This window comes from Callospermophilus lateralis, chromosome 12 (genome assembly GCF_048772815.1).
Source record: "Callospermophilus lateralis isolate mCalLat2 chromosome 12, mCalLat2.hap1, whole genome shotgun sequence".
In the NCBI taxonomy this organism is placed as follows: Eukaryota; Metazoa; Chordata; class Mammalia; order Rodentia; family Sciuridae; genus Callospermophilus; species Callospermophilus lateralis.
This window is the reverse complement of record NC_135316.1, coordinates 84,395,318-84,420,905: the sequence shown is the minus strand read 5'-3', so window position 1 is coordinate 84,420,905 and position 25,588 is coordinate 84,395,318. Positions and strand designations below refer to the sequence as shown.

The 25,588-nt window shown below is 32.4% G+C and overlaps 1 protein-coding gene across 1 annotated transcript in view; it reads left to right on the top strand.

Moving 5' to 3' along the window:
- Brca2 (BRCA2 DNA repair associated) overlaps positions 1-25,588 on the top strand; it is a 66,286-nt gene that overhangs the window by 5,662 nt on the left and 35,036 nt on the right. The window contains exons 3-12 of the mRNA XM_076872252.1: positions 3,990-4,098; positions 4,672-4,721; positions 4,816-4,856; positions 5,065-5,176; positions 7,810-7,859; positions 9,421-9,532; positions 10,330-11,430; positions 13,224-18,122; positions 20,772-20,867; positions 24,204-24,273. Coding sequence (XP_076728367.1) covers positions 3,990-4,098; positions 4,672-4,721; positions 4,816-4,856; positions 5,065-5,176; positions 7,810-7,859; positions 9,421-9,532; positions 10,330-11,430; positions 13,224-18,122; positions 20,772-20,867; positions 24,204-24,273 — 6,640 coding nt within the window. The remainder of the gene's footprint in view (positions 1-3,989; positions 4,099-4,671; positions 4,722-4,815; positions 4,857-5,064; positions 5,177-7,809; positions 7,860-9,420; positions 9,533-10,329; positions 11,431-13,223; positions 18,123-20,771; positions 20,868-24,203; positions 24,274-25,588) is intronic.

Sequence of the window (25,588 nt, the reverse complement as noted above, 5' to 3'; positions counted from 1 at the left end):
CTGAGAATTGACCCCAGTACCTTGCACATGCTAGGCAAGCGCTCTACCTACCGCTGAGCCACAATCCCAGCCCAGGAGTTAACTTTTTACAGGTTATAATACATAAATAATTCTGCTGACTATAGTCTTTCAAAACCTTTTGCTTTTAAATTTACTTTAAATTTATATTTGAAATCTAAGAGCAGTAGATTTAAGCTATGTTTTTTAACTTTGTTCAGTTAAACCAATCATGAAATACCACCACACATTTCCTGGAAGAGCTAAAATCCAACACCAAGTGCTGGTGCAGATGTGAGTAACAAGAATGTTTACTTGCTGCTGATAGGAATGCAAAATGGTATAAATAGTTTGGAAGACCCTTTGCAGTTTCTTATAAAAACAAACATACTATTACCAGCAACGCACTCTTTGGTATGAACTCAAATGAATTGAAACTTACATCCATTCAAAAGCCTGTTTATTTAAAAAACTAATTATCCCTAAAGTTCCCTGAGGAAATGTGCTATTTCTGCATCTCAGTAGCCCTTTCTTTTGCATAAAAATATAAGACATATGCATTTATCCTGTCACTCTTCAGCATGAGTTTCTCAAATTATTTAGGAAATGTTTATTTAGGTATGAACTTGTTTTCACCTGGTCCTTTTTCTTTTAATCTTAGAGCTGTGTGGTCTTTTCATTCCTAAACCAATATTGATACATTATTATTAATCAAAGCCTTTAGTTTATATTAGTTTTTACCCTTTGTGTTGTATAGTGCTATGGATTTTGACATACATATATATATATATATATATATATATATATATATATATATATATATAAAACATATGTATGGATTTTGCCATGTGTGTATAATATCATCCATCCACCATTACAGTATCATACAGAATAGTTCCACTACCCTAAAAACCCCTATGCTCCACTTATTCATCCCTTCCTTCTTCCAAATGCCTGGCAACCACTGATATTTTTATTGTAATTTTCACTCCTGGATGTTGTGTATAGTCACCTTTCTCTATCCACTGGTTCTGCCTGCACAGATCAACCAACTGTGAATTGAAAATATTGATTTTTAAAATTGAACACATGTTGAGGCTGGGGTTGTGGCTCAGTAGTAGAACGCTCGCCTAGCACATTCAAGGACCTGGGCTCGATCTTCAGCACCACATAAAAATACAGGCATTGTGTCCAACTGCAACTAAAAAATAAATACTTTTTTTAAAAACATGAACACATGAAAATTATTTTTCTTGTCCTTATTCCCTAAACAGCGCAGTATAACAACTGACTACATAGTGTTTCATGGTATTAGGAATTATGAGACATCTGTTGCTGGGTGCAGTGTCTCATGCTTATAATCCCAGTTACTTGGGAGGCAGAGGCAAGAGGGTTGCAAATTTGAAGTCAGCTTCAGCAATTTAGCCAGACTCACAGGGGCACTGGGGAGTACCCTTGTGTTCAACCCCTAGTACTACCAAAGAGGAAAAAAAAGTCATCTATAGATGATTTAAAGTATACAGGAGGATATGCCTAGATTATATGCAAATTTTATGCTATCTTAAACAAGGGACTGGAGCATCCTTAGATATTATTATCTATTGAAGATACTAGAACTAATCCCCTGCAGATACTGAGAGACTACTGTAGTTGGAATTGTAGAATATACCCTTTTTATATGGGCTTCTATATCTGCAATATTCATTTAAGGTTTTCTATTTCTTTTTTCTTTTTAATTTATTTTGAGACAGGGTCTCACTAAGTTGCTGAGGGCCTCGCACTAAGTTGCTGAGGATGGCTTTGAACTTGTGATCCTCTGGAATGCCTCAGTCTTGCAAGTTGCTGGAATTACAGGCATGCTCCATTTTTTAAAAAAATTTTTTTTAGTTGTAGGTGGACACAAGACCTTTATTTTATTTATATATGGTGCTAAGGATTGAACTCAGTGCCTTACACATGATAGGCCAACTCTCTACCCCCTCCATTTCTTCTTAATATTGAATAATATTCCAGTGTTTGAATGTACAATTTGTTTATTCATTCACCTATTGAAGGATATCTTGTTTCCAAACTTTTGCAATTATGAAAAAAATTGCTACAAACATTTATGAACAGATTTTCGTTTGGATAAAAGTGTTCAACTCATTTGGGTTCATACCAAAAAGTGTGGTTGTTGGTAACAGTATGTTTATTTTTGTAAGAAACTGCAAACTGTCATCCAAAGTATTTATACTATTTTTCATTCTCCTCAGCACTTCATCTTGTCAGTGTTTTGAATTTTAGCCATGCTAGGAGGTATGTAGTAGGATTTTGTGTTTGGCTTAATTTTTAAAATCAATTTCAAAACTTGATTTGGCTACTTTCTAATATCTTTAATTAAAAGTGCTCATTAAAGGAGGAGGTTGGATATTTTATCAAAGTGGAGTTTTTAAGTTACATGTACTTTTGGTTTACTAGTGGTTATATCTATTCTATGTTACTTGAAAAATGAGAATAAGACATTTTACTGCTACAAATAGTTATAAATTTGTTATTCATTTTATTTTAATAATATACAGCTTATTTTCCCAGGGGTTCTTTTTTTTTGTAGTTGTAGGTAGACAGCATGCTTTTCAGTTTCATTTTTATGTGGTGCTAAGGATTAAACCCAGTGCCTCACACATACCAGGTGAGTGCTGTGCTGCTGAGCCACAGCTACAGCCCCTTACCAAAGATTCTTTAAGTTAGATAATATAAGATCAGTTAAAGGAACTATTTTTGAAAGCATTTTTTTCCCCTGAGAATTATAGTAAATGCCTTGGGTGCCAAATTTGTAGTCATTAATAACCAGTACAGTAGAACAACAGGTGTACTTCATGCTCTGGATAGTCAAAAATAATGTAGTCTAATACATTATAAGAAAATAATACATTATTGAAAAGTGTGAATTGATTTGATATTGATAGAACTACCTGCAGCTTTAAAAACCCTGTTGGAATATTACTTGTCTTAGAAAGTAGATGTGTTCATCAAGAATAAAATATTATATTTTGCTACCTACAGCTCACTTTCTCTATAAAGCTGTAGTTCATTTATTTAGCCAATATTTGTTTGGTGCCCATGACATATCAAGCATTACATTATTGTAGTTGCTAGCAATGCGGTGAAAATGTCTACTACAAGGAGCTCATGGGCATAATGAAGGAAATAAGAATAGTGTATACTAAATCGTGTATACCCTTTGGTGAACATATAAGAGAGCAGGCACTTAATCTCACCTTAGAGACCACAGAAGTTTTTTAGAAGATAGTTTTTAAATTGAAGCCTGAAACAATATTCCAGGTTAAAAGTAAAAGAGAAACATTTAAGAATTGCAAATGGTTAGATACAACTAAAAAGTTAGAGTGTGAAAGAATGGCATTGTAAAAAAAAAAAAATAAGTAAATTGGGCTGGAGTATGATTGAGTGGTGGAGTGCCTGGATTCAATCCTCAGCACAAAAAATACATAACAAAACAAAGTCAAATCATGAAAGACCTTGTTACTATGGAGTTTTGTTACAGGATTTGAACTTGATTTCAGATATCTTCAGCAAAAGTATGATGTGGTCAGATTTGATACCGTGGTAGGTTTTTAGTTAAGGTCCTTTCCCTTAACTTTGTCCTCCATGATACAATGGTAGTGTGGAAACTAAATAGTAGAACATATCACTTTCCATTTTGTGTTCCACTTGTGTACATTTTTAAAAATTCCTCAGTTATGAACTCTGTAAGGTTAAAACTGTGTCCTGAAATGGATCACCCAAAGGATCTTATGCATATTATGTGTTTAATATAATTGAATGGTTATTGAATGGGGAAGACATCCCTGAGACATACCTTCTTGGAGGGAATCAGCTCCCTATACATTGTCCTTCTCAGTATGGATGAGACTTTTTCGTTTTAGTATTTCCAGGATATGAAAATTCAAAATCCAGAGTGTATACAACCTCACCAAATTATTGTACTGTTTTAGGAAAGAATATTACTAATAGCGAACGTAAAAGTCGTCACACAATGAAAGCTAAAGTGGGCCAAGAAAATGATGTTACCAGTCTTCCTCTAAATTCTTGTCTTAGTGAAAGGTATGATGAAGTTGTTATATTTAAATATTTGCAAGAAGCGTTTTCCTACATGTATTAGATTCATGGAAACAAATCTAATCTTTATCCTATTTTTTGGCTGAGGAATTTCTGTAAATTGTCTCTTAGTTTGTTTCCTTTAATTAAATAATTTTTACATTAGAAACATTTGTTTTCCTTGTAATAGATTGGCTAGTTTTGTGTATATTCTGGTGACTTTTTAACAACATTATTAATAATAAAAAGCTGTAAGTCCTTTAAACACCAATTTAAATTATTTGTATGCTTTGAATCTTTGGCAGGAAGTATGATTTACTTTACATAATTTTTAAGTTCAAAATACACAATTCCTAGGAGCTTGTAAATGGGCATTTACAATCTAACTTAATGGTTATTTAATTCTTCATAAGAGAATTTATTTCCTAAAAAGTGGTATAAAATATTTAAAAATACTATAATTCTAGCAATTGATATGACTGAGAGTCTTTTTAAAAAAAAAATATATATATTATTAGCTAGTGTTTTGTCTCTTTGCCATTGTTTTAAATTACCTGAGGGAATTTGTTTTATTTTTAGTCCCCTTGCTCTACAATGTACACGTGTAACACCACAGAGAGAGAAGCCAGGTATGATTAAAAACAAGACTTTTTATGTTTAAATAACAGAAATGTTAAAAAAATAAAATATGATAAATTTCTCTTTTTTTCTTTTTTACTTCAGTGGTATGTGGAAGTTTATTTCATACACCAAAGCTTGTGAAGGTAATTAGTCTGTTTGGTTTACTTATGGTGTATTGTTTGAGAATTTGACAGTGACATCAGACCTCTGCCCTGAAATTTACAGATCTTTACCTTGCATATTGCCTCACATAAGCATTCAGTAAATGATAATTTAAAAAAAAAATGGATGAAAGAATTTCTTAATCATCTGCATTGTTTCTATGATATAAACTATTGTATTTCTTTCTAGGGTCAGACACCAAAACATATTTCTGAAAGTCTAGGAGCTGAGGTGGATCCTGATATGTCTTGGTCAAGTTCTTTAGCTACACCACCAACCCTTAGTTCTACTGTGCTCATAGGTAATACTAGCAAATGTATTATATAAAAGAAAAGGTAGATGAGACTGAAAAATTGTCATCTCTAATGCTTCTGTTAAGAAGAAAGCATAAAAAGAAAATATTAGATGATACTTTCTATGATAAGTATTCGATAAAATTATTTAGTTGTAAAGTGGAATAAATTACAAGTGCTGTTCTGTGAAGTTGAGCATTATTTTTTATCCCTGTATTAATGTATAGTATTTCATAAAACTCATTTACCTATATATATTAGCATTTTGGAGCTATTATTTTATGTAATTGTGAATTTCTAACAAATAATTTTGATACTCTGGATATTAAAACAGCACTAAATAAGCTTTGCTCCCTCTAACTTAAATCTGTTCTTTAGATCTATATTGATAGTTGTACTAAACTGAATTCTTAAATTTTACAATTGTAATCATACCGCTATGTGATTACCTAAAATGTTTTTATCCATCCATTGGACTCTACTAAGCTCTGTATGTGCTCACCATAGTTTCTTGGCAAGTAGTCGGTATTCAACAAATCTTGAAGGAAATGAGTATATTTTGATACGACATTAGTACTTTTCAGAAATTTAACAGTGTTGACAAAATGGGTCAGTGAATGAATTAATAATGTCTTTAATTTACCAGGATCTGGAAGTATTTCCTATTACAAAGCAGGTTAATATCTCTGAATGCCAAGATTTGGCAAGTAGCAACTTCATAAGAGAGGATGTGAACATTCTTTTTTAATTTTATAAGATTAAGTAAATATAAGTTTAAAGAAATGTGCATAAATGTGATTAAATACAGCGTTCACAAGTATTTGGAAGTTCATCTAAATAGTCACATCTTACTTTATAGGCAAGGCATGAAAGTAATAATGGAGAAAAACAAATATTTATTTATTTATTTATTTAGAAGTGTTTTAATTATAACACAGTAGTTGTCGTCAAGTTTTCTAGATTTTCTGAGACTCTGTCTCATTTAGTATTCAAAACAATTATCTGTCATCTCTCCAATTATATTGATATTATTTCACTAATCTAGTGTGAATCCATCCTTAACTTTTCATTCATCTATTTTTTATAACTTTTTTTTAGTTTTTTGGTTTTATTTAATAAAATAAAATTTTATTTTATTTGTATTTATTTATTTACTTTTTTAAATTTTTTTATTAGTTGTTCAAAACATTACAAAGCTCTTGACATATCATATTTCGTACATTTGATTCAAATGGATTATGAACTCCCATTTTTACCCCGTATACATATTGCAGATTCACATCAGTTATACATCTACTTTTTTACATATTGCCATACTAGTGTATGTTGTATTCTGCTGCCTTACCTATCTTCTACTATCCCCTCTCCCCTCCCTTCCCCTCCACTCCCATCTTCTCTCTCTACCCCATCTACTGTAAAACAAGAGAGAGAGAAAACAATATTTATCAGTGAATTTTTTTAAAGAAGTCATTGGGCTGAATCATTGTCCCTCATATTGCAGAGCATGACCCATTAGTTGCTGTGAAATTAATTTTCTGAGTCACATACTTTTTCCCTTTTTTTTAAAGTGCAACAAAAATAATAGAAAACTCAGAGTGTGCCAGGTATGGTAGCACATGCCTATAGTCCCTCAGGAGAATTGGGAGGCTGAGGAAGGAGGATTGCAAATTCAAAGCTAGCCTAGGCAGTTAATCTTGATCCTGTCTCAAAATATAAAAACAAAAAGGTTTGGGATGTAGCTCAGTGATAGAGTGCCCCTGGGTTCAGTTCCTAGTACCAAAAAAGAAAAGAAAAGAAAAATAAGAGTACATCACATATAGTTACAGTTGCCAGTTTAGCAAGTGAAAAATACAATGTCTCCAATTAAGTTTTAGGTAAACAGTTAATAATTTTTGTTATGTTACTTCAAGGGACAATAAAAAAATAAATAATAAAAAATTATTTGTTTATTCTAAAGTCCAAATTTAATGAGATATCTTGTATTTTATCTGACTCCCTTAAAAATAGTAAAGCTTGTTTTATAAAACTTGCATGTTTGTATGTGTATGCACAATCATGATTTATATATATGTATACATACACACTAAATGTTTATAAATATGTATGCATATATATGTGCATATATATATATATATATATATATATATATATATATATATATAAAATACATTACTATGGATTGTATTCAAGGCATGAGTTTGTTACAAAACCAGAATTTTTTTTTCTTTTTTTTTTTTTTTGGTTCTAGCGAAACAAACATTCCATATAGATTCTTTGTTAGCTGGAAGTGATTTGACTTTCTTTCATTGTGTACATGAAATAATTAAGGTAAAAAGCATTTGAAAACTGAGTATTTAACATGCTGTATGCCTTTAGGCTGCATTATTGCTTAAATAATGCTAAAGTTTGTAAGCTTTAGTTTTTATGTCATGATCTTGCAGCTTCATCTGATTTTCTAAGTCACTGTGATAGTTGTAAGTTAATTTCTAATTATTCTTGGGTCAATTTGTTTTATATGTGTCATTTAGTCAAATAGTGTAAGGTCTTTCTCTTTTTGGTTTCTAACAAAACATAAATTTTTGCATGAAGTTTAGGGTATAATATAAATATAGTATAGATAAATTGAATTTTTATTTTACAGTCAAAGATGAGGAAGCACCTGAAACTGTATTTCCTAATGATACTACTACTGTAAGCAAATGTCTTTTATTATTTTTTTATTTGTTTTAAGTAGTGATACATGACAACAGAATGCGTTTTGATACATTGTACACAAATGGAACACAACTTCTCATTACTCTGGCTGAACAGGATGCAGTCATACTAGTAGTGTAATCATACATGTGTATAGAGTAATAGTCAGTTTCATTCCGCCATCTCCATACCCACCTCCCTCTCCTCACTCCCCTTTGCACAATCCAGAGTTCCTTCATTCTCCACCCCCACCCCCACCACCCCAAACCCATTATGGATTAGCATATGCTTATCAAAGAAAACATTCAGCCTTTGTTTTGGGGGGTTTGGCTTATTTCAGTTAACATGATATTCTCTAGTTCCATCCGTTTACCTATAAATGACATAATTTCTTTCTTCTTTAAGGCTGAGTAATATTCCATTGTGTAAATGTACCACATTTTCTTTATCCATTCACCTGTTGAAGGTCATCTAGTTTGGTTCCATAGCTAAGCTATTGTGCTATAAACATTGATGTGGCTGCGTCACTACAGTATGCTGATTTTAAGTCCTTTGGGGATAAACAGAGGAGTGGGATAATTGAGTCAAATGGTGGTTCCATTCCAAGTTTTCTGAGGAATCTCCACACTGCTTTCCATAGTGGTTGTACCAATTGGCAGTCCCATCAGCACTGTATGAGTGTGCCTTTTCCCCCACATCCTCGCCAACACTTACTGTTGCTTGTATTTTTGATAATTGCCATTCTGACTGGAGTGAGATGAAATCTGGGGGTAGTTTTGATTTATATTTCTCTAATCACTAGAGATGATGAACATTGTTTTCATGTTTGCCAATCGATTGTATTTCTTCTTCTGTGAAGTGTTTGTTCAGTTCCTTAGCCCATTTATTGATTGGGTTATTTGTTTTCTTCGTGTTAAGTTTTTTGAGTTTTTTATTTATTCTGGAGATTAGGGCTCTATCTGAATTGCATGTGGTAAAGAATTTCTCCCATTCTGTAGGCTCTCTCTTCACCTTATTGATTATTTCCTTCACTAAGAAAAAGCTTTTTAGTTTGAGTCCATCCCATTTATTGATTTTTTATTTTACTTTTTGTGCTTTAGGAGTCTGGTTAAAGAAGTCAGTTCCTAAGCCGACAGTGGAGATTTGATCCTACTTTTTCTTCAGTTAGGTGCAGAGACTCTGTTCTAATGCTTAAGTCTTTAATCTACTTTTGAGTTGAGTTTTATGCAGGGTGAGAAAGGTTTAATTTCATTTGCTACATATGATTTTCCAGTTTTCCCAGAACTATTTGTTGAATAGGCTATCTTTTCTCCATGAATGTAAGAAATGTCAAATTAATTATCCTGTTGAAATTGCTAATAATTTTAGAATGCCTTGAATAATTTTTTTGCCCTGCATTTTTTATTCCTATTTTATAATTTGCCTAAGCCTATGAGAAAGCCTCTAAACCTGATTCTGTATGTAATTTCTTTGATTTCCTGAAAAATTTCATGTAGCATTGAAAGTGTTTTATACTAGTGAATTTTTAAAACTTTTTAATTTCTTTTTTTTTTTGCAGATTTTGAAAAGCTATTTTTTTAACCATGATGAAAGCGTGATGAAAAATGATAGATTTAGTCCTTCTGTGACTGACAATGAAAACAAAAATGAAAGAGAAACTAGCCATCATGGTAAATCTTTCTGTTTAGTTGAATATATTTTTAATGGACATCATTTCTCCTCTTTTCCTAAGGAAAAAACATTGCTTTTCCTTTCTTGACTACTGAAGTCAAGATAATGAAGGCAGAAACTACCTGAATTTAGATGATAGTACTTAAGCAAAGATGGTACTATTCAGTATGTTGTAACACAGAAACAAAGCCCCCTGTTACTCAAAATTTTCAGAGAAAAGAAATAGGATTTATAATTATCAAATATGGAGTAATTTTTTTCTAATTAGAAAATAAATATAGTTGTAGATATATCACAAGTTACATAAATATATACAAAGTTACATGGAATATTATTTTTTACTTAGAATGTGTAAGTTTGTACAAATGGATATGTGTCTAGTATTATGTATATAAGTGGGGGTGTATGTGTAATAAAATCAGATCTTACTATCAGTTGTTATAATACACCAAAATTGACATGTAACATCTGGCTCGAAATTTCTTAGAATATTAGATTGACTAGATAGTAAAATTTTAAAGGTGAGCTTTAATTTCCCAGAACTGGTAAAGAAAGATTATTAGGGATTGACATGAATAAAGGACTTATTCTTCTACCAGAAGAATAAGAGAATAAGAATAAAGGAAGGCTGATTTGCCAAAAAACTAGTAACAACCATTACTGAGAATAATAATCATTTACTGAATTGTGTATTACTTAATATATATTATTCCTGAGACAGTTTCTGAGAATTATATAAATTGTATGGTTATTTTATAAAATGTCATTAATGTGCTTGTGTTTTAAATTTTAACAGGATTGGGGAAAATGTTAGGGAATTCATTTGGTAAAGAAAATAGCTACAAAAAACACGTTGGAAAGTCAATGCCAACTGCGCTAGAAGATGAAGTACATGAAATAGTTGCAGATATTTCTGAAGAAGATAGCTTTTCATTACATTCTTCTAAATACAAAACAGGAAATCTACAAAGAATAAGAATGGGCAAGACCAGGAAAAAAATTTTCAATGAAACGAGAACTGATGAATTCAATGAAGAAGCTGAAAAACAAATGAAAGAAAATAAACACTTATTTGCATCTGTAATAGAACCAAGTGGTAGTGGTCCTTTAGATTCAAATGTAACAAATCAGAAGCCCATTGGTAATGAAAGTGACAAAATCTCTAACGAAGTTGTACCATCTTCGGGCTGTGAACAGTCTAAGCTAACCTTCTCAGGCCTAAATGGAACCCAGATGGAGAGAATACATCTATTGCATATTTCTTATGACCAAAATAATACAGAAAAAGACTTAACAGACACCAGGAAAGAATGTAGCAGTTGTATTATTTCAGAAAATCCTTTGCCACATACTTCTAGTTTGCCAAATTCAAAAAAGATATTAGATGAGAAGACACTGGTAGATAAGAGAGTTGAGGGGCAACATCTCGAATCTCTTGAAGACTCCTTTCTTGCAGCAACCCATGCACCATCTGAAATTTCTCCAGTAGTTTCTCCATATCAGGGTATCAAAAAGTCTATATTCCGGACAAGAGAACCATCTAGAGAGCCTTTCAGTACAGTTTTCTCAGATAATATGACAAATCAAGAAGACACTGAAGCCTATGAAAGTGGATTGAAAATACATACTAGTTGCTCACAGAAGGACGATTCTTTTTGTCCGAGTTCAGTTGATAATGGAAGCTGGCCGGCTACTATCTCACATACTTCTAAACATACGGGTTTAATATCTACTTTGAAAAAGAAAACAAAAAAATTTATTTATGCTATAAATGATGAGACATCTAATCAAGGAAAAGAAATACAGAAAGACCAGAAATTAGAGCTAACTTATTCTGCAGCCCAATTGGAAGCAAGTGCTTTTGAAGCACCACTTATATTTACAAATCCTGATTCAGGTACCTATATTATTATTATTATTTTTTTTTTCCAAATAGTGCACGTGATTTTTTGGTTTTGGGTTTTGTTTTGGTGTTGATGGACCTTTATTTTATTTACTTATTTATGTGCAGGGCTGAGAATTGAACCCAGTTCCTCACACATGCTAGGCAAGCACTCTACCATTGAACCACAACCCCATTCCCTAGCACATATGGTTTTATGGATGGTGTTCTCTTGAGAACGTGAACTATGTAAATCGCATTGATTTTTTTTTTTTTAACTCTCTGCTTTCCTTCTGTAGTTCTTTTAGATCTTTATCTTATATGCAACCCAGGCAGTATCTATTTACATTATTGTTGGAAGCTTTTGATTACCTATATTTAGGATCATTTCATTCAAATCTGTTTGATGAGTTTGCACAGTATATATATACATACATGTATATATATGTGTGTGTGTGTGTGTGTGTGTGTGTATAAAACCACCATCACTTTTTTTTCCCCCTTTTTTTTTGTAACAGTGTCTCACTTTGTTGCTCAGGCTGATCTCAAACTCATGGGCTCAAATAGTCCTGCCTTAGCCTCACAAGTAGCTGGGTCTATAGGCATACACTGTTATAACCCACTCTATCACTCTTGAGATAGCTTTGGATACATAAACATTAAGAGCCTGTCTACTTAATTACTGCTTTAATTTTTAAAGTGTTTATTATATGCAAGTAATAATGTGGTACCACTTTACTCTGTTTTCTATAAAACATACCAAAACTAGAGAAAATCCTAATTGCTACCTAAATTTAACGTAGCCCTAACATAATTATTTTTGTTGTTATTAGTCTTAAATATTTGGAGATTGCTTTAAATTATTGCTGTATTTCTGGGTCTCCAAAGTGTACACAGTGAAACTCTTGCTTTAGCAACAAATGGTTCACTTAACAGTAACTAAACTGTATTTTAAAGAAGGAAACAGGGCATGCACCTGTAGTCCTAGCTACTTAAGAGGTTGAGGCAATAGGAATGTTTGAGGCCAGCCTGAACAACATAGTGAGACCCTGTCTTAAAAACAAACAAAAAAGTGATTTTTATTTCCCTATAAGAAAATGTTAATGGGGGTGATATTGAAGTACAGAAGAACCATTTGATGTTTAGGTTAAATTTCCATAGAAAAACGTTTGATGCTGTATGTATCAGAGTTAAAGCCAATGAAGTAGTTGGTATATAGTAGTGGTCACTGATTAAATGAGGTTAAGAACTTTGACTTACTAATAGGAAATTCAAAGACTAGAGAAAACAAGTTGAACAGAACAATTCAACACATTTATCTTTATAGTTGAGATTAGGATATCTTTATAGTTGAGATTTAGGATATAGACCCTGTTTTTTAAAAATGTTTTGGGTTTTTTGTTACAAAACAATTAAGGATATGGTTTCTTTTCTAATTCCTCTGCCCTTTATATATCCTACTACACCAATATTAACAATGACTTTTTCCCCATTTTTCAATAAAAATTAATATTATTTTGAAATAATATTAATTTATTTATGGTAGCTATTTCCTTGAACTAGATATTCATCTTGATTGAGTTGATACATATTATTAAAAATAATACCTAGACCCTGTTTATCTTTAGCTGGAAAATGTAATGACTTCAAAATAGTATTTAGAATTTTGCTTTAAATCTGACATTCATGTTTTGCTTTTATGTAATTCTTGATTTAAATACCACCTTTTTAACTTAGTGAAAAATATTTATTGAATGTGATTATTAGTACTTTAATTTTATTTTGTCACTTTGTGTTCTTACATTTAGGTTTATTGCATTCTTCTGTCAAAAGAAACTATTTACAGAATGATGCTGAAGAACCAACTTTGTCTTTAACCAACTCTTCTGGGACAATTCTGAGGAAATGCTCCAATAATCAAGATAGTTATGTTAATACAATAGTATCTCAGGATCTTAAAGAAGGAGAAGTTCATAAAGAAAAACCGCAGTCATTTATAGCCCCAGAAACTGATTTTCTGTCATGTCTGCAGGAAAGACAGTGTGAAGATAATGCAGAAAGCCAAAAAGTTTCAGAGAAAAAAGAAAAGGTCTTGGTTGCAGCATGTCACCCTATAATACAGCATTTAGAAGTGGAATCTGGCGGCATTCACTTTCCATCACAGAAAAACCTTTTAGATGATGATAATACCAATACACTTTTGTTAACTCCTAGCTCCAGGGATCCAGGCGTAATTTCTAGAGGAAAAGAATCATACAAAATGTCAGAGAAACTAAAATGTAAGAATTGTGAAGGTAGTATTGAATCACCCAAAAACAGTCCCATGGAAAAATGCAAAGAAATGTGTTTTCTAAATGAAAATTCTAAAAAACCTGAGCTGTTATCTAAAAAATATGTAACCGTAGTATCACCTTCAATGAACATGCAATTCAACCAAAATACAAACATAACAGCAATCCAAAAGGACCAAGAAAAAACTCCTTTAATTTCAGAAATAACTGTCAATCCAAACTCTAAAGAACTTTTCCCAGACATTGAGAATAATTGTGTCTTTCAAATAACAAGTGAAAGGAACAATCGTGTTTTAGGAAATACAAAGGAACTTCTTGAAGCAGACCTGAGTTGTATAAGAAAAACCTTTCCTAAGAATTCCATCATGGTAGTAGATACAGACACGGCTGAAAAACAAGTAGCTCACGTGTCTGTTTCAGACAGTATTGACTCATCAGGTATAGTCCATGATCTCACAAAGGAGAACAGAAATAGGGTAAAGCAACAGCTAAAAATAATTCCAGGTCAAGATTTAAAGTCAAACACCTCCTTGGCTATGAAATTAAATAGAAGTAATGGCTTTATGGACAAATGGGCAGGACCCTTAGATCCAGTTTCATATCATAATGTTGGAGGTAGCTTCAGAACAGCTTCTAATAAAGAAATAAAACTCTCTGACCATGACATTAAGAAAAGCAAAATGCTCTTCAAAGACATTGAAGAACAGTATCCTGCTAGTTTAGGGTGTATTGAAATTGTAAACACCTTATCATTTGATAATCAGAAGAAACTAAACAAACCTCGTGTATTTGATTCACAATCAGTTAATACTGTGTCTGCATATGTGAAGAGTAGTACATTTCTTTCTGATTTTGAAAATAATCGCACAACCCCTCAGATGTTGCCTTTAAAGGGAGATTTTAATTCAAGCCATACTTTAACACCTAGCCAAAAGGCAGAAATTAAAGAACTTTCTACTATATTAGAAGAATCAGGAAGTCAGTTTGAATTTACACAATTCAGAAAAACAAGCCAAATAATACAGAATAATACATTTGAAGTGCCTGGAAACCAGACTGGCCTAAAGACCTCTTCTGAGGAATGGAAAGATGATGTTCATCAGACAATTGACACCTCATCTGTTGCTCAGGTAGAAAGCAGCAAAAAATTTGAAGGTGCAGTTGGAGTTAAACAAAAGTTTGCTCATTTATTAAAAAATAACTGTAACAAAAGTGCTTCTAATTACTTAACAGATGAAAACAAAGACTTTAGAGGCTTTTATTCTGCTCGTGGCACAAAACTGAGTATTTCTAGTGAAGCACTGCAGAAAGCTGTGAAACTGTTTAGTGACATTGAGAATATCAGTGAGGAGACTGATGCAGAAGTAGATCCTGGAAGTTTCTCTTCAAGTAAATGTCCTGATTCTATAGTTTCCATGTTTAAGATAGAAAGTCATAGCGATGATAAAAATTTAAACAAGAAAAATAATGAATGCCAACTTACATTACAAAATAAGTTTGAAATGACTACTCACATTTTGGTTGAAGAAAATATTGAAAATTACATGAAAAACACAGAAAATGAAGATAACAAATGTACTAATGACAAAAGAAATACTTGTAAGTTAGAAGAATCTGATCACAGTGATTCAAGTAAAAATGATACAGTTTCTGATCATAAAGATGAAAATGATCAGCCATGTACTGATCAGCACAAGCGACCCAGCCAGTTTGTTAAGGAGGGAAGCACACAATTTAAAGAAAGTTTGTCAGATTTAACTTGTTTAGAAGTTGTGAAAGCTGAAGAAACATGTCATGTTAATTTTTTCAATAAAGAACAGTTGACTGCAGATAAAATGAAGCAAAATATAAAAGATTGTGGTATTTTTGATATATCCTTTCAGACTGCAAGTGGGAAAAATATCAATGTCTCCAAAGAGTCATTAAATAAAGTTGTAAACTTCTTTGATCAAAAAACAGAAGAACTGAGTAACTTTTCAGATTCCTTGAATTCTAAATTACTTTCTGGCATAAATAAGAAGAAAATGGACATTTCAAGACATGGGACAATAGACATGGTTAAAAACAAAATATTGAAAGAAGGTATTCCAGTTGATATTGACAGTCAGTTACTGACTCTCCAGCAACAACCTGAATATGAAATAGAAAAAAACAAAGAATCTAACCTGTTGAGTTTTCATACTGCTAGTGGAAAAAAAGTACAAATTGCGAAGGAGTCTTTGGACAAAGTAAAAAATATTTTTGATGAAAAAAAGCAAGATGATAGTAAAATCACCAGTTTTACTCAACAAGGCACAAAGACCCTAAAGGACAGAAAGGACTGTAAAGGGTTTGAATTAGCATGTGAGATGATAACTGTTCCAAAGTGTGAAGAAATGCAGGATTCTCTGATTAATAATGAGAAAAAGATTGTTTATAATGAGCCTGGGGTGTTACCCCGGCTAAGTGATGATTTATATGGACAAACTAAACATCTCGATACATTAAATATATCTCTGAAAGTTAAAATGCATGAACATATAGAAAAAGAGACTACAAGCAGTCCTACAACTTGTCGCACCAATCAGTTTTCTTATTCAGCCACTGGAGATTCAGCTTTAGCATTTTACACAGGACATGGTAAACAAATTTCTGTGAACCAGGCTTCACTATTAGAAGCAAAACAATGGCTTAGGGAAGAAGAACTAGATGGTCAAGGAGAAAGAAATACTGCCAAGGCTGAATCTATAAAGGAATATGGGGGAAATCCTTTGTATGAAAATAGTTTAGACAGTATTATGACTGAAAAAGACAAAATTCATTTCTCTGAAAAGCAAGATTCAGCTTACTTAAGTAATAATAGCATGTCTAACAGCTATTCTGCTTTTTGTCATTCCAATGATGTATATGATGATTCAGGATATCTCTCAAAAAATAAAAGTAATTCTGATATTGAGCTAGTCATGAAAGAAAAAAAAAACACTAGTTTTAGAAAAGCGGACACATATCCACAAATTGTGAATGAAGATACTTCTGTACAGAAATTTGTGACTAACTTTTCACCTTGCAAAAGTAAAGATAGAACTACTAATTGGGCCATACCTGATTTCAAAAGTTTTGAGATAGGTCCACCTGCATTCAGTACAGCCAGTGGTAAGATAGTCTGTATTTCACGTGATGCAGTAAGGAAAGTGAAAAAGATATTTACAGAAGACCACAGAAATGTAATTAAGGAAAACACTGAGAATAAGTCAGATATTTGCCAAAGAAAAATTGTGAAAGCTTATAGTGAAGCACTGGATAATTTAGAGGATGTTATTTTTCCTAACTCTTTAGATGATGAAGAATGTATGCCTTCACATAAGGTTTTTACTGACATTCAAAGTGAACAAATTGTACAACATAACCAAAAACTATCTGGATTGGGGAAAGTTTCTGAAATATCACCTTTTGTCAATTTGGAAACTTCAGATATGTGTGAATTTAACATAGGGGAGCTTCCCAAGTCATTCTCTTCTACAAATGCTTGTGGGATTTTTAGCACAGCTAGTGGAAAATCTGTACAAGTATCAGATGCTTCGTTACAAAAGGCAAGACGGATATTTTCTGAGATAGAAGATAATGCCAACCAACTCTTTTCCAAAGTATCACTTAAAAGCAATGAAGAACATTCAAAACCGTTCACAAGAGAAAAAAGTTCTATGGCACATGCCCCCCCAAACGTACTATCACCCGGGAAAAGCTTTTTGTGTAACATAAATTCATCTTTTTCTGGGTTTAGTACAGCAAGTGGAAAACAGGTTGCAGTTTCAGAAAGTGCCTTACACAAAGTTAAGGGAATGTTAGAGGAATTTGATCTAATGGGAACTGAACAGACCCTTCAGTATTCACCTACATCTAGGCAAGATACATCAAGAATGCTTCCTCCTCCTCGTATTGAAAAAAGAATTGTGAAACACTCTGTAAGCTCCAAAATGGAAAAGGCCTACATTAATGAATTTAATGATAATGTTGAAAATGCTTCTTTAGGAAATAATCACTGTGTTAAAGCGTCTCCATATGTCTCTCAATTGAAGCAAGGCAGCCAACACCTAGTATTAGGAACCAAATTATCACTTGTTGAGAACACTCATCTTTTAGGAAAAGAACAAACTTTATCCAAAAACATAATAGAAATTGGCCAAACTGAGACCTTTTCTAGTGTTTCTGTGAAAACAAATGTAGAAGTTTGTTCTACTTACTCCAAAGATCCAGAAAACTGTTTTGAAACAGAAGCAGTTGAGATTGCCAAAGCTTTTATGGAGGATGGTGAACTGACAGATTCTGAACCACCAACTCATGCCAAACATTCTTTCTTTATGTGCCAAAAAAATGAGGAAATGATTTTGTTAAATTCAAGGACTGGAAAAAGAAGAGGAAATGCCCTTGTGTCAGTTGGTAAGTATTTTTGCCTTTTGTTTTGCCAAGTTCTGCCTTAAAAGGGTTCAATTCTTAGTAGTCCTTCTGTGCTAGTGGTTGGAGTATTAGACAAGCTAAGTATGCTTTCTCAGGCTTGTATGTCTAGTTTGGTGAATGTGATTTGATTTGATATTTCTTAGTCAGTGTACCACAAAGTCATGTTTTAAGGGCCTCTCGATATGTTTTTAGAGATTTTTAATAGTTATATTTGAGAAATTACTCTTGAAAGTTTGAGTTTTTCTAGAAAAGTTGAAATTCTTGTCTTCATATCATAACAAAGCCTGTATAATACTGTTTTCATATTTTTAGCAGAGGTTCATACTTTATTTAAAGGTTGGTTTCTAATTATACTACTTACTGTATAATATGTACTATTCAGTTATACCGCTTAGTTTCTCTGAGCCTTAGTTTCCATATTTATAAAATGCAAATAAGAGCTCAGAGTAGTTTTAAAGAGAAAAGTATGTACCTAAAAGCTTTTAGCACTGAATTTGACACATGGTAGAGAGAAAGCATGTAATAGGTGTTGGCTCACTTCCTTTTTTTTCATCTAGGAAAATCTATAAACATTTACTATTAACAAATAGAATGGTCTTAATGCTATTGTACTATGTTCTAATTTCTCTTTTAAAATGTATATCCAACAACTTAGTTCAACTATTAGTTAATTGGAGATGTAAGATTTTGTTGCTGTTGTTTGGAGGGTGTCTGGCTAGAAATAATCTTAAATTATTGAAACTGTTGATTAGTTAAAGGAAATGCCAATCCTCACTTTACAACTCTTGAGTGGCTGATCCTAAATAACTAGCTCCTTTTTAAACTATGTAGACTCATAAAATATTTGTGTTATCAAAAATCTTAGCCAAATGTGGTGTTGTACCTCTAATCAGAGCTACTTGGGAGGCTGGAGGATCTTAAGTTAAGGCCAGCCTGAACAACTTAACAAGAGCCTGTCAACAAAAAAAAGAAAATCTTGTCTAGCTCCTTCAGATAGCAAAGAAAGACACTGAAGCCAGTCAGTTCGTTTTAAATCATCCTACATTTTTACTTAAATCAGGTGTTACCCAGGTCATATTCTATACAGAGTTTGCTTCATGTGCAAGTAGTAAATTTATAATACTTAAATGATTTACTGTCCTTTAGTACAAAATTCAGAAGTGCATATACTTAAAAAGTAATCATAATTTTTTTTTGTGGAAGAATGATGACTTTATTTATAGCAACTCATTGCAGTTCCACATATATATAGGTTAGCCTCCTGCTGAGAAAACAACTCAGACTTCTAAATATTCTCAACAATGTTACTATTTAATTTCCTTTATTCTGTTACATTTACATATAGAGCTTTTTTCAGCTTCTGGTTGTTTGCATAGTACAAGTTCTTGTAAAACAACTAAACCACTTTATTATGATCTAACACCTGATAAAGCCTTGAATGGACATTTTTATTCATTAAATCCTACAAATTCATTCCCTGTAATCATCAAAAAAGCAAAATACTTCTTGTAATTTCAGCATGACATGGAAATGCATAACTTGAATTATGGTTTCATCTTAGCCTCTGCAAGCTCTCTACAACTGAGCTATATCCTCAACCCAGAAGTGTTAATATTACTAGGGGCCAGAGATGTAGGTCAGTGGTAGAGCACCTGTTTAACATGTGCAAGTCTCAGAATCCATCCCCCAGCACTGCCAAAGAAAAATATAGAAGTGTTACTAATATTTTAGTGTAATTTGGTAATTTAAAAAATCTGTTCTCCCACTTATTGACTCCTAATTTGTGGACCCATATAATAAATTCATCTTTGAATTTAGTGCCTACCCACTAAAAAGTTTATTTGAAGAAATTTTGTTTGTCCTTGTTGCCAGTAAACTAGATTTACATTCAGTCCAGTTTATTAAAAAGTGACTTCTGTGGTGTATGACAGTATCATTTAAACTTAGACTCTATTAAATAGTGGGGGGGTTTTTTGGTTTGTTTTTTGTTTTTGCAGCACTGGGGGTTGAACCCAGGGGCACTGTACCACTGAGGTACATCCCAGATATTTTGATTTTTTGAGACAAGGTCTCACTACCTTTATCAAGGCTAACCTCAAACTTGGTGTTCCTTGTGCCTTGGGGTTGCTGGGATTACAGGTGTGCACCACCCAATATACCTGGTTGAATAGCAGTATATTTAAATGGCTAAACAGTAGCAGAAATTAGTTATCAAAAATATGTTTTCTCTTTCAAAGTAGAATGGTCACTATTTAAATTACAATTATTGGGCAAGGCACAGTGGTGCATGCCTATAATCCCCAGCAGTTTAGAAGGCTAAGGCAGGAGGATTGCAAGTTCAAAGCCAGCCACAGCAACTTAGCAAGGCCCTAAGGAATTCAGTGAGACCCTGTCTGTAAATAAAATATAAAAAAAGGGCTGGGGATGTTGCTCAGTGATTAAGCACCTCTGGTACTTCAATCCCTGGTACCAAAAAATAAGTAAACAAACAAATAAATAAATAATAATTATTATGTGTTTTATTTAAGAGTGTGAAAAATGGATTATGGTTTTAAACTATGAATGATAGTCTTATAAACAGTAGAATGGATATAATATATTTTACAAATGTGTGTGGAAAAATTTTTTTAGGAGAACCCCCAATCAAAAGAAGTTTGTTAAATGAATTTGACAGAATAATAGAAAATGAAGAAAAATCTTTAAAGACTTTGAAAAGCACTCCAGATGGTAACATTTGCTTTTTATTCATATCTTTTCCACCTCTATAGGTCCTATTCATAGTATTCTAGTTATCTTTCTCAGTTCTTTTTGGTATATGTAACAGAAAAGAATTTATAGTATGGTTTAATTTTTGTATCTTATTTGTTTATTCTTATATATTAAGCAGACTTTTCCCTCATAATACCTAGTATAATGCTGGGATTATGGCTCAGTGGTAGAGCATTTGCCTAGCACACCTGAGGCACTAGGTTTAATCCTTAGAACCACATATAAATAAATAAAAAATAAAGGTTTTATTAAAAACAATTTTAAAAAATAATATCTAGTATAATGGGGATGTTGTGTGGAACCAGAAAGTGTGAAATGATTATACAATAATCACTTTTTTAATTTAAAAAAGCCATAAAAATCAAATTTAAAGCTATAGTAGTATAATAATTTAAAGCTCAGGTTCTAGAGTCCAGTCAGGATTTTGATCACCAGCATTTCACCAAAATCAGTCTTTTCTAAGTCATACTGCCAAATCCATCAGGCATTTCTTAGTCCTATTTACCTGCATCTTTCAGCCCACTAGCCTAGTTGATCATCTCTCAGCCCACCATAGTTTCTTGGTTCTCTCCCTACTCTCTCACAGTCATCTTTATGATTCTTACTCCAAACAGGAGAGCCCCAGGGATTCTTAGATCTCTTCTATGTCTAAACTTTAGTGACTACCAGTTTTATCTTATAGTTTAGCCTGTCCCTGAACTCCATAGTCATTTATTGCCTACTTAATACATTTCTACTTGGATTACTAAATATGCATCTCAAAGTCACTGCCAAACTCCAATTTCATCCTGGCTCCAAACTTGTTCTGTTGTCTTTCCTTTTTCTTTTTTTAATACCTTTATTTTATTTATTTATTTTTATGTGGTGCTGAGGATCGAATCCAAGGCCTCTCATGTGCTAGCACCCTACCGCTGAGCCACAATCCCAGCCCCTGTCTTTCCTTTTTCAATAAGGGGCTGTGCATTTTGCCATTTGAATATATAAAAACCTCAATATTATCTCTTACTGTTTTATCAATAAGTTCTGTAGGTTTTATTTTCAAAAAGACAAGAATTTGCTGAGCTCAGTGGTAAAAAAAATGGTTTTTAAATTCTTTTGCTCTTTATTAGCCAGTATTCAGCAAAAAAGAGCTTTATGTTAACAAATGAGAATAAGCTATAGTTCTTCCTAGAAGACAGGATAGTTACAAATTCTCAACATAAGGATAAAGTGGCTATATTAGTCACTGTTAATGGGAGCAAATAATTTTCTTTATTGAGCAAAATCGATTTCGTGGATTTTTTTAATTTATAAAGTGCATATAAAGCTTAGAGGCAAAGTACAACATAAACGCTATACTTCTTTACAAAAAGGAAACATTCATTCTGATGTTTAAATTATCCCAAATTTGGAAGTTTCAGAAACCGCTTCAAACTATTTCCCAAGTTTTTTTTTTTTAAATACATGTTTTGATTAATCTTTGAGCATTTCCTTGATTTTATTACCAGTATCACAAAAAAATTTCCTAGCATCTTGTAATTTTTCCTCCATGGTGCTGGAATCATCTCTTTCTTTGAAGATCCTTTCAGTAGTTTATAAAAAGAGATTTGGGTGCTAGGTATGATATTGCTGCTGGTATTATTGGTTTTTGAATATTTATATCTTGTGTATTTTGAATATTTATATCTTCCTAATAACATTTGCCTGCTTTATTTATTTATTATTTGTTCTAATCAGCTGTACATCAGCAGAATGCTCTTTGATTCATTGCACATAAATGGACATTTGCATGTTTATTCACTGTATCCTACGGCATTGGTTCTAGAACTTTTCTATCTCAGAATCTCTTTATAAGTTTAAACATAGAGGACCTGAGAACATTTGTTTGAATGGATTATATCTGTTGATATATACCATATTAGAAATTAAAGTTGAGAATTTTTAATATTTGCAATATCATGCATTGGTCATATGGAAGATGTTAATTCACTGAGCTTTGACACATTATATAGTATTGATGACTTTATAGTGACATCATTGATCTGATCTGGAAAGTCTAAGTATTAGAAAACTGACAAGCTTTCATAACCAGATACAAGCTTTTTATAATTCTAATTTTCATTTAAAAGCTTGAATTTTTCCACTGGCTACAATATTGTTATTTATTTTTCTTGATAAGCTCATTTCATTCATTTTTGAAAAAATGTTGCTGAATACCCAAGTCTGAATGACTACAGTTTGTTGACTATTCTTGCAAGTAAAAATGCTTAATTCTTTGAAGAAATGTCATGATTGTGTAGCTCAGCTCAATCATGACAGTGCATTTTCTTGAGACTGGTGATATTAAAGTATGTTTCAGAATACATGAGAAAACATGAATAACATCTCAGGATTGTTATTATGACATTTTGACAACTTCGATCTCCTAAAGGAGATCTTCCTTATCACTCCATATTCTTTACCACTTACTTCCCCTACCTCTTGGCTCACTTTTTTTTTTTTTTTTAGTATCTTGATTGTGCTGGGATTGAAACCAGGGCCTTGTGCATGCTAGTGCTCATACCACTGACTGTGCCTTAGCCCTTGCTCACTTTTGAAATAGGTTTTTTTTTTTTCTATTACTCTTTTTGATGATTTCTTCCTGTTTAAAAAAAAAAAAAAATGTGTTCTCACTGTCTTACTCAAAAGATAGATAGACAGACAGATTGCTTTTACTTAAAAATTTATTTGGGGATTATCCCTTAATGAGTATATAGAGATCTTTCTCATTCATTCTTATGGTTACATGGTACTCCTAGCTTATTCAGTCAATCCCCTATTAATGATTTAATTAATTAAAAGTTTTGTAGGTATAAATAACATACTGAAAAATAAATATAAATAAATAAATAAATAACATACTGAGAATGAATAATATCTAAAGCTTTGCTTCTCTTTATATTTATACTATGGGTTATTTGGTATATAGCTATTATCAGTTTGAATGCACTGACTCTGTGCCTTAGCCCTTGCTCACCTTTTGATGATTTCTTCTTGTTTAAAAAAAAAAAAAAAGTATGTGTTCCCCTGTCTTTCTTACTTAAAAAGAAAGACATAGATAAAAAGACAGATATAGATAGAAATACTGTTTTTACAAAATATTTCTTTTGATAAATATTTCTTTTGATAGTTACTTACTGAATCTATTGAAAATTTAAAGTCTATAATTGTCTCGAATTTTGTATAAATATTTACAATTAGAGATGTAATAGGCAAATAGGAAATAAAATCTCCCATTATATTTTTATTGATAATGTAAAATAATTTTCTCTCTAGGCACAATAAATGATAGAAGATTATTTACCCATCACATTTCTTTAGAGCCAATTATCTGTGGACCCTTTCGGTGAGATGTTTACCTTGTTTTTCAATTTTACTAATATAATTAGAAAAAAATGTGGCTTTAGGAATTATTTCTAAAACTAATGGTACTACTATGCAGTAAAGAAATTAACACTTCCCTTTTTGAAAGCCTGTATAAGGATTAAATAATTCAATATTTTGGTATTTTATAGTGCTGTTTATTCTGTTATTTTTTTAGTTTCATGGCAGCCTTGTAAAGTACACAAACTGATTACATGCCAATTTTGTGGATGATGTACAGAGGTTGAGAAGAATTAAGGAAATATTAAAAATAATTGACGATATGATGGCAGATATTGAAGATATCCTTTTATCTCTCCTTCTCTAAAGCCTACTAAAATTACCAAGATAATTTTTAAAAATACGTTTTTAATTGTAGACGGACATAATATCTCTTTTTATGTTGTGCTGAGGATCGATCCCAGTACCTCACACATGTAAGACTGAGCCACAGCTCCAACCCAAGAGAATTTTTTTAAACATGTAATTCCCAAGAACTCTGATCAAAAGAAACAAATACCAAAAGTTTGGAAGCCAAAAATGTGAATGACTTAGTAAACCTAAGAAAGCTAAAACCTGTCATTAGGGCAAGCAGAGAAGCTACCAGTTTACCCCCAAACAACCTGAGAAAGACTCAAATTGGCAGCGCAATGTATTTCTCTTGGTAAAGTAGAAGAAGTAAGATAAGATAAAATTCTGTTTAAGAACCATCTGGTTCCCCTCCTCTGTTGCTAATAGGCATTTATTGCTCTTTCCAGGAAAACCAGGTGGTTAGTTATTCCACTGAGCGGTTAAATTGGAGTTCTGATTTAGAGGTGGGGTAAGAGAAGGGAACACAAGCCACAGTTGAAAGGGTACTGAAAATAGGAATTAAGTAAAAATCTGTATATCAAGCAGTGAGACGCTTAGCCTCCTACCCACCTTTGGTTCCCAAATGCTGACAAGACTGGAAGATTTGGAAGTAGAGGGGCCTCAGGGAATATGACCAGCCCAACAGAAAAGACCTAAAAATACTGTTACCAGTATTCAAATGAAACAGCATAGCCAGTCATCAGACAGTTAATCCAATAATTGACAGGTTCTGTAAACATATGGAAACTTCCATTCAGCTCTTTAGTGCATCTTTTTAAATGAGCAAAGATCATTGGAAGGAAGCCACTATGAAAGATGGTAGCCAAAATACAAAAACGAAAGCACAAAAAGAGGTAATAGATTATGCAAGTAGAATAATTTGAAAAAACTTAGATATTCTCAGATAGGATATATCTTAATATAAGAAAAAATTACTATAAAAAGAG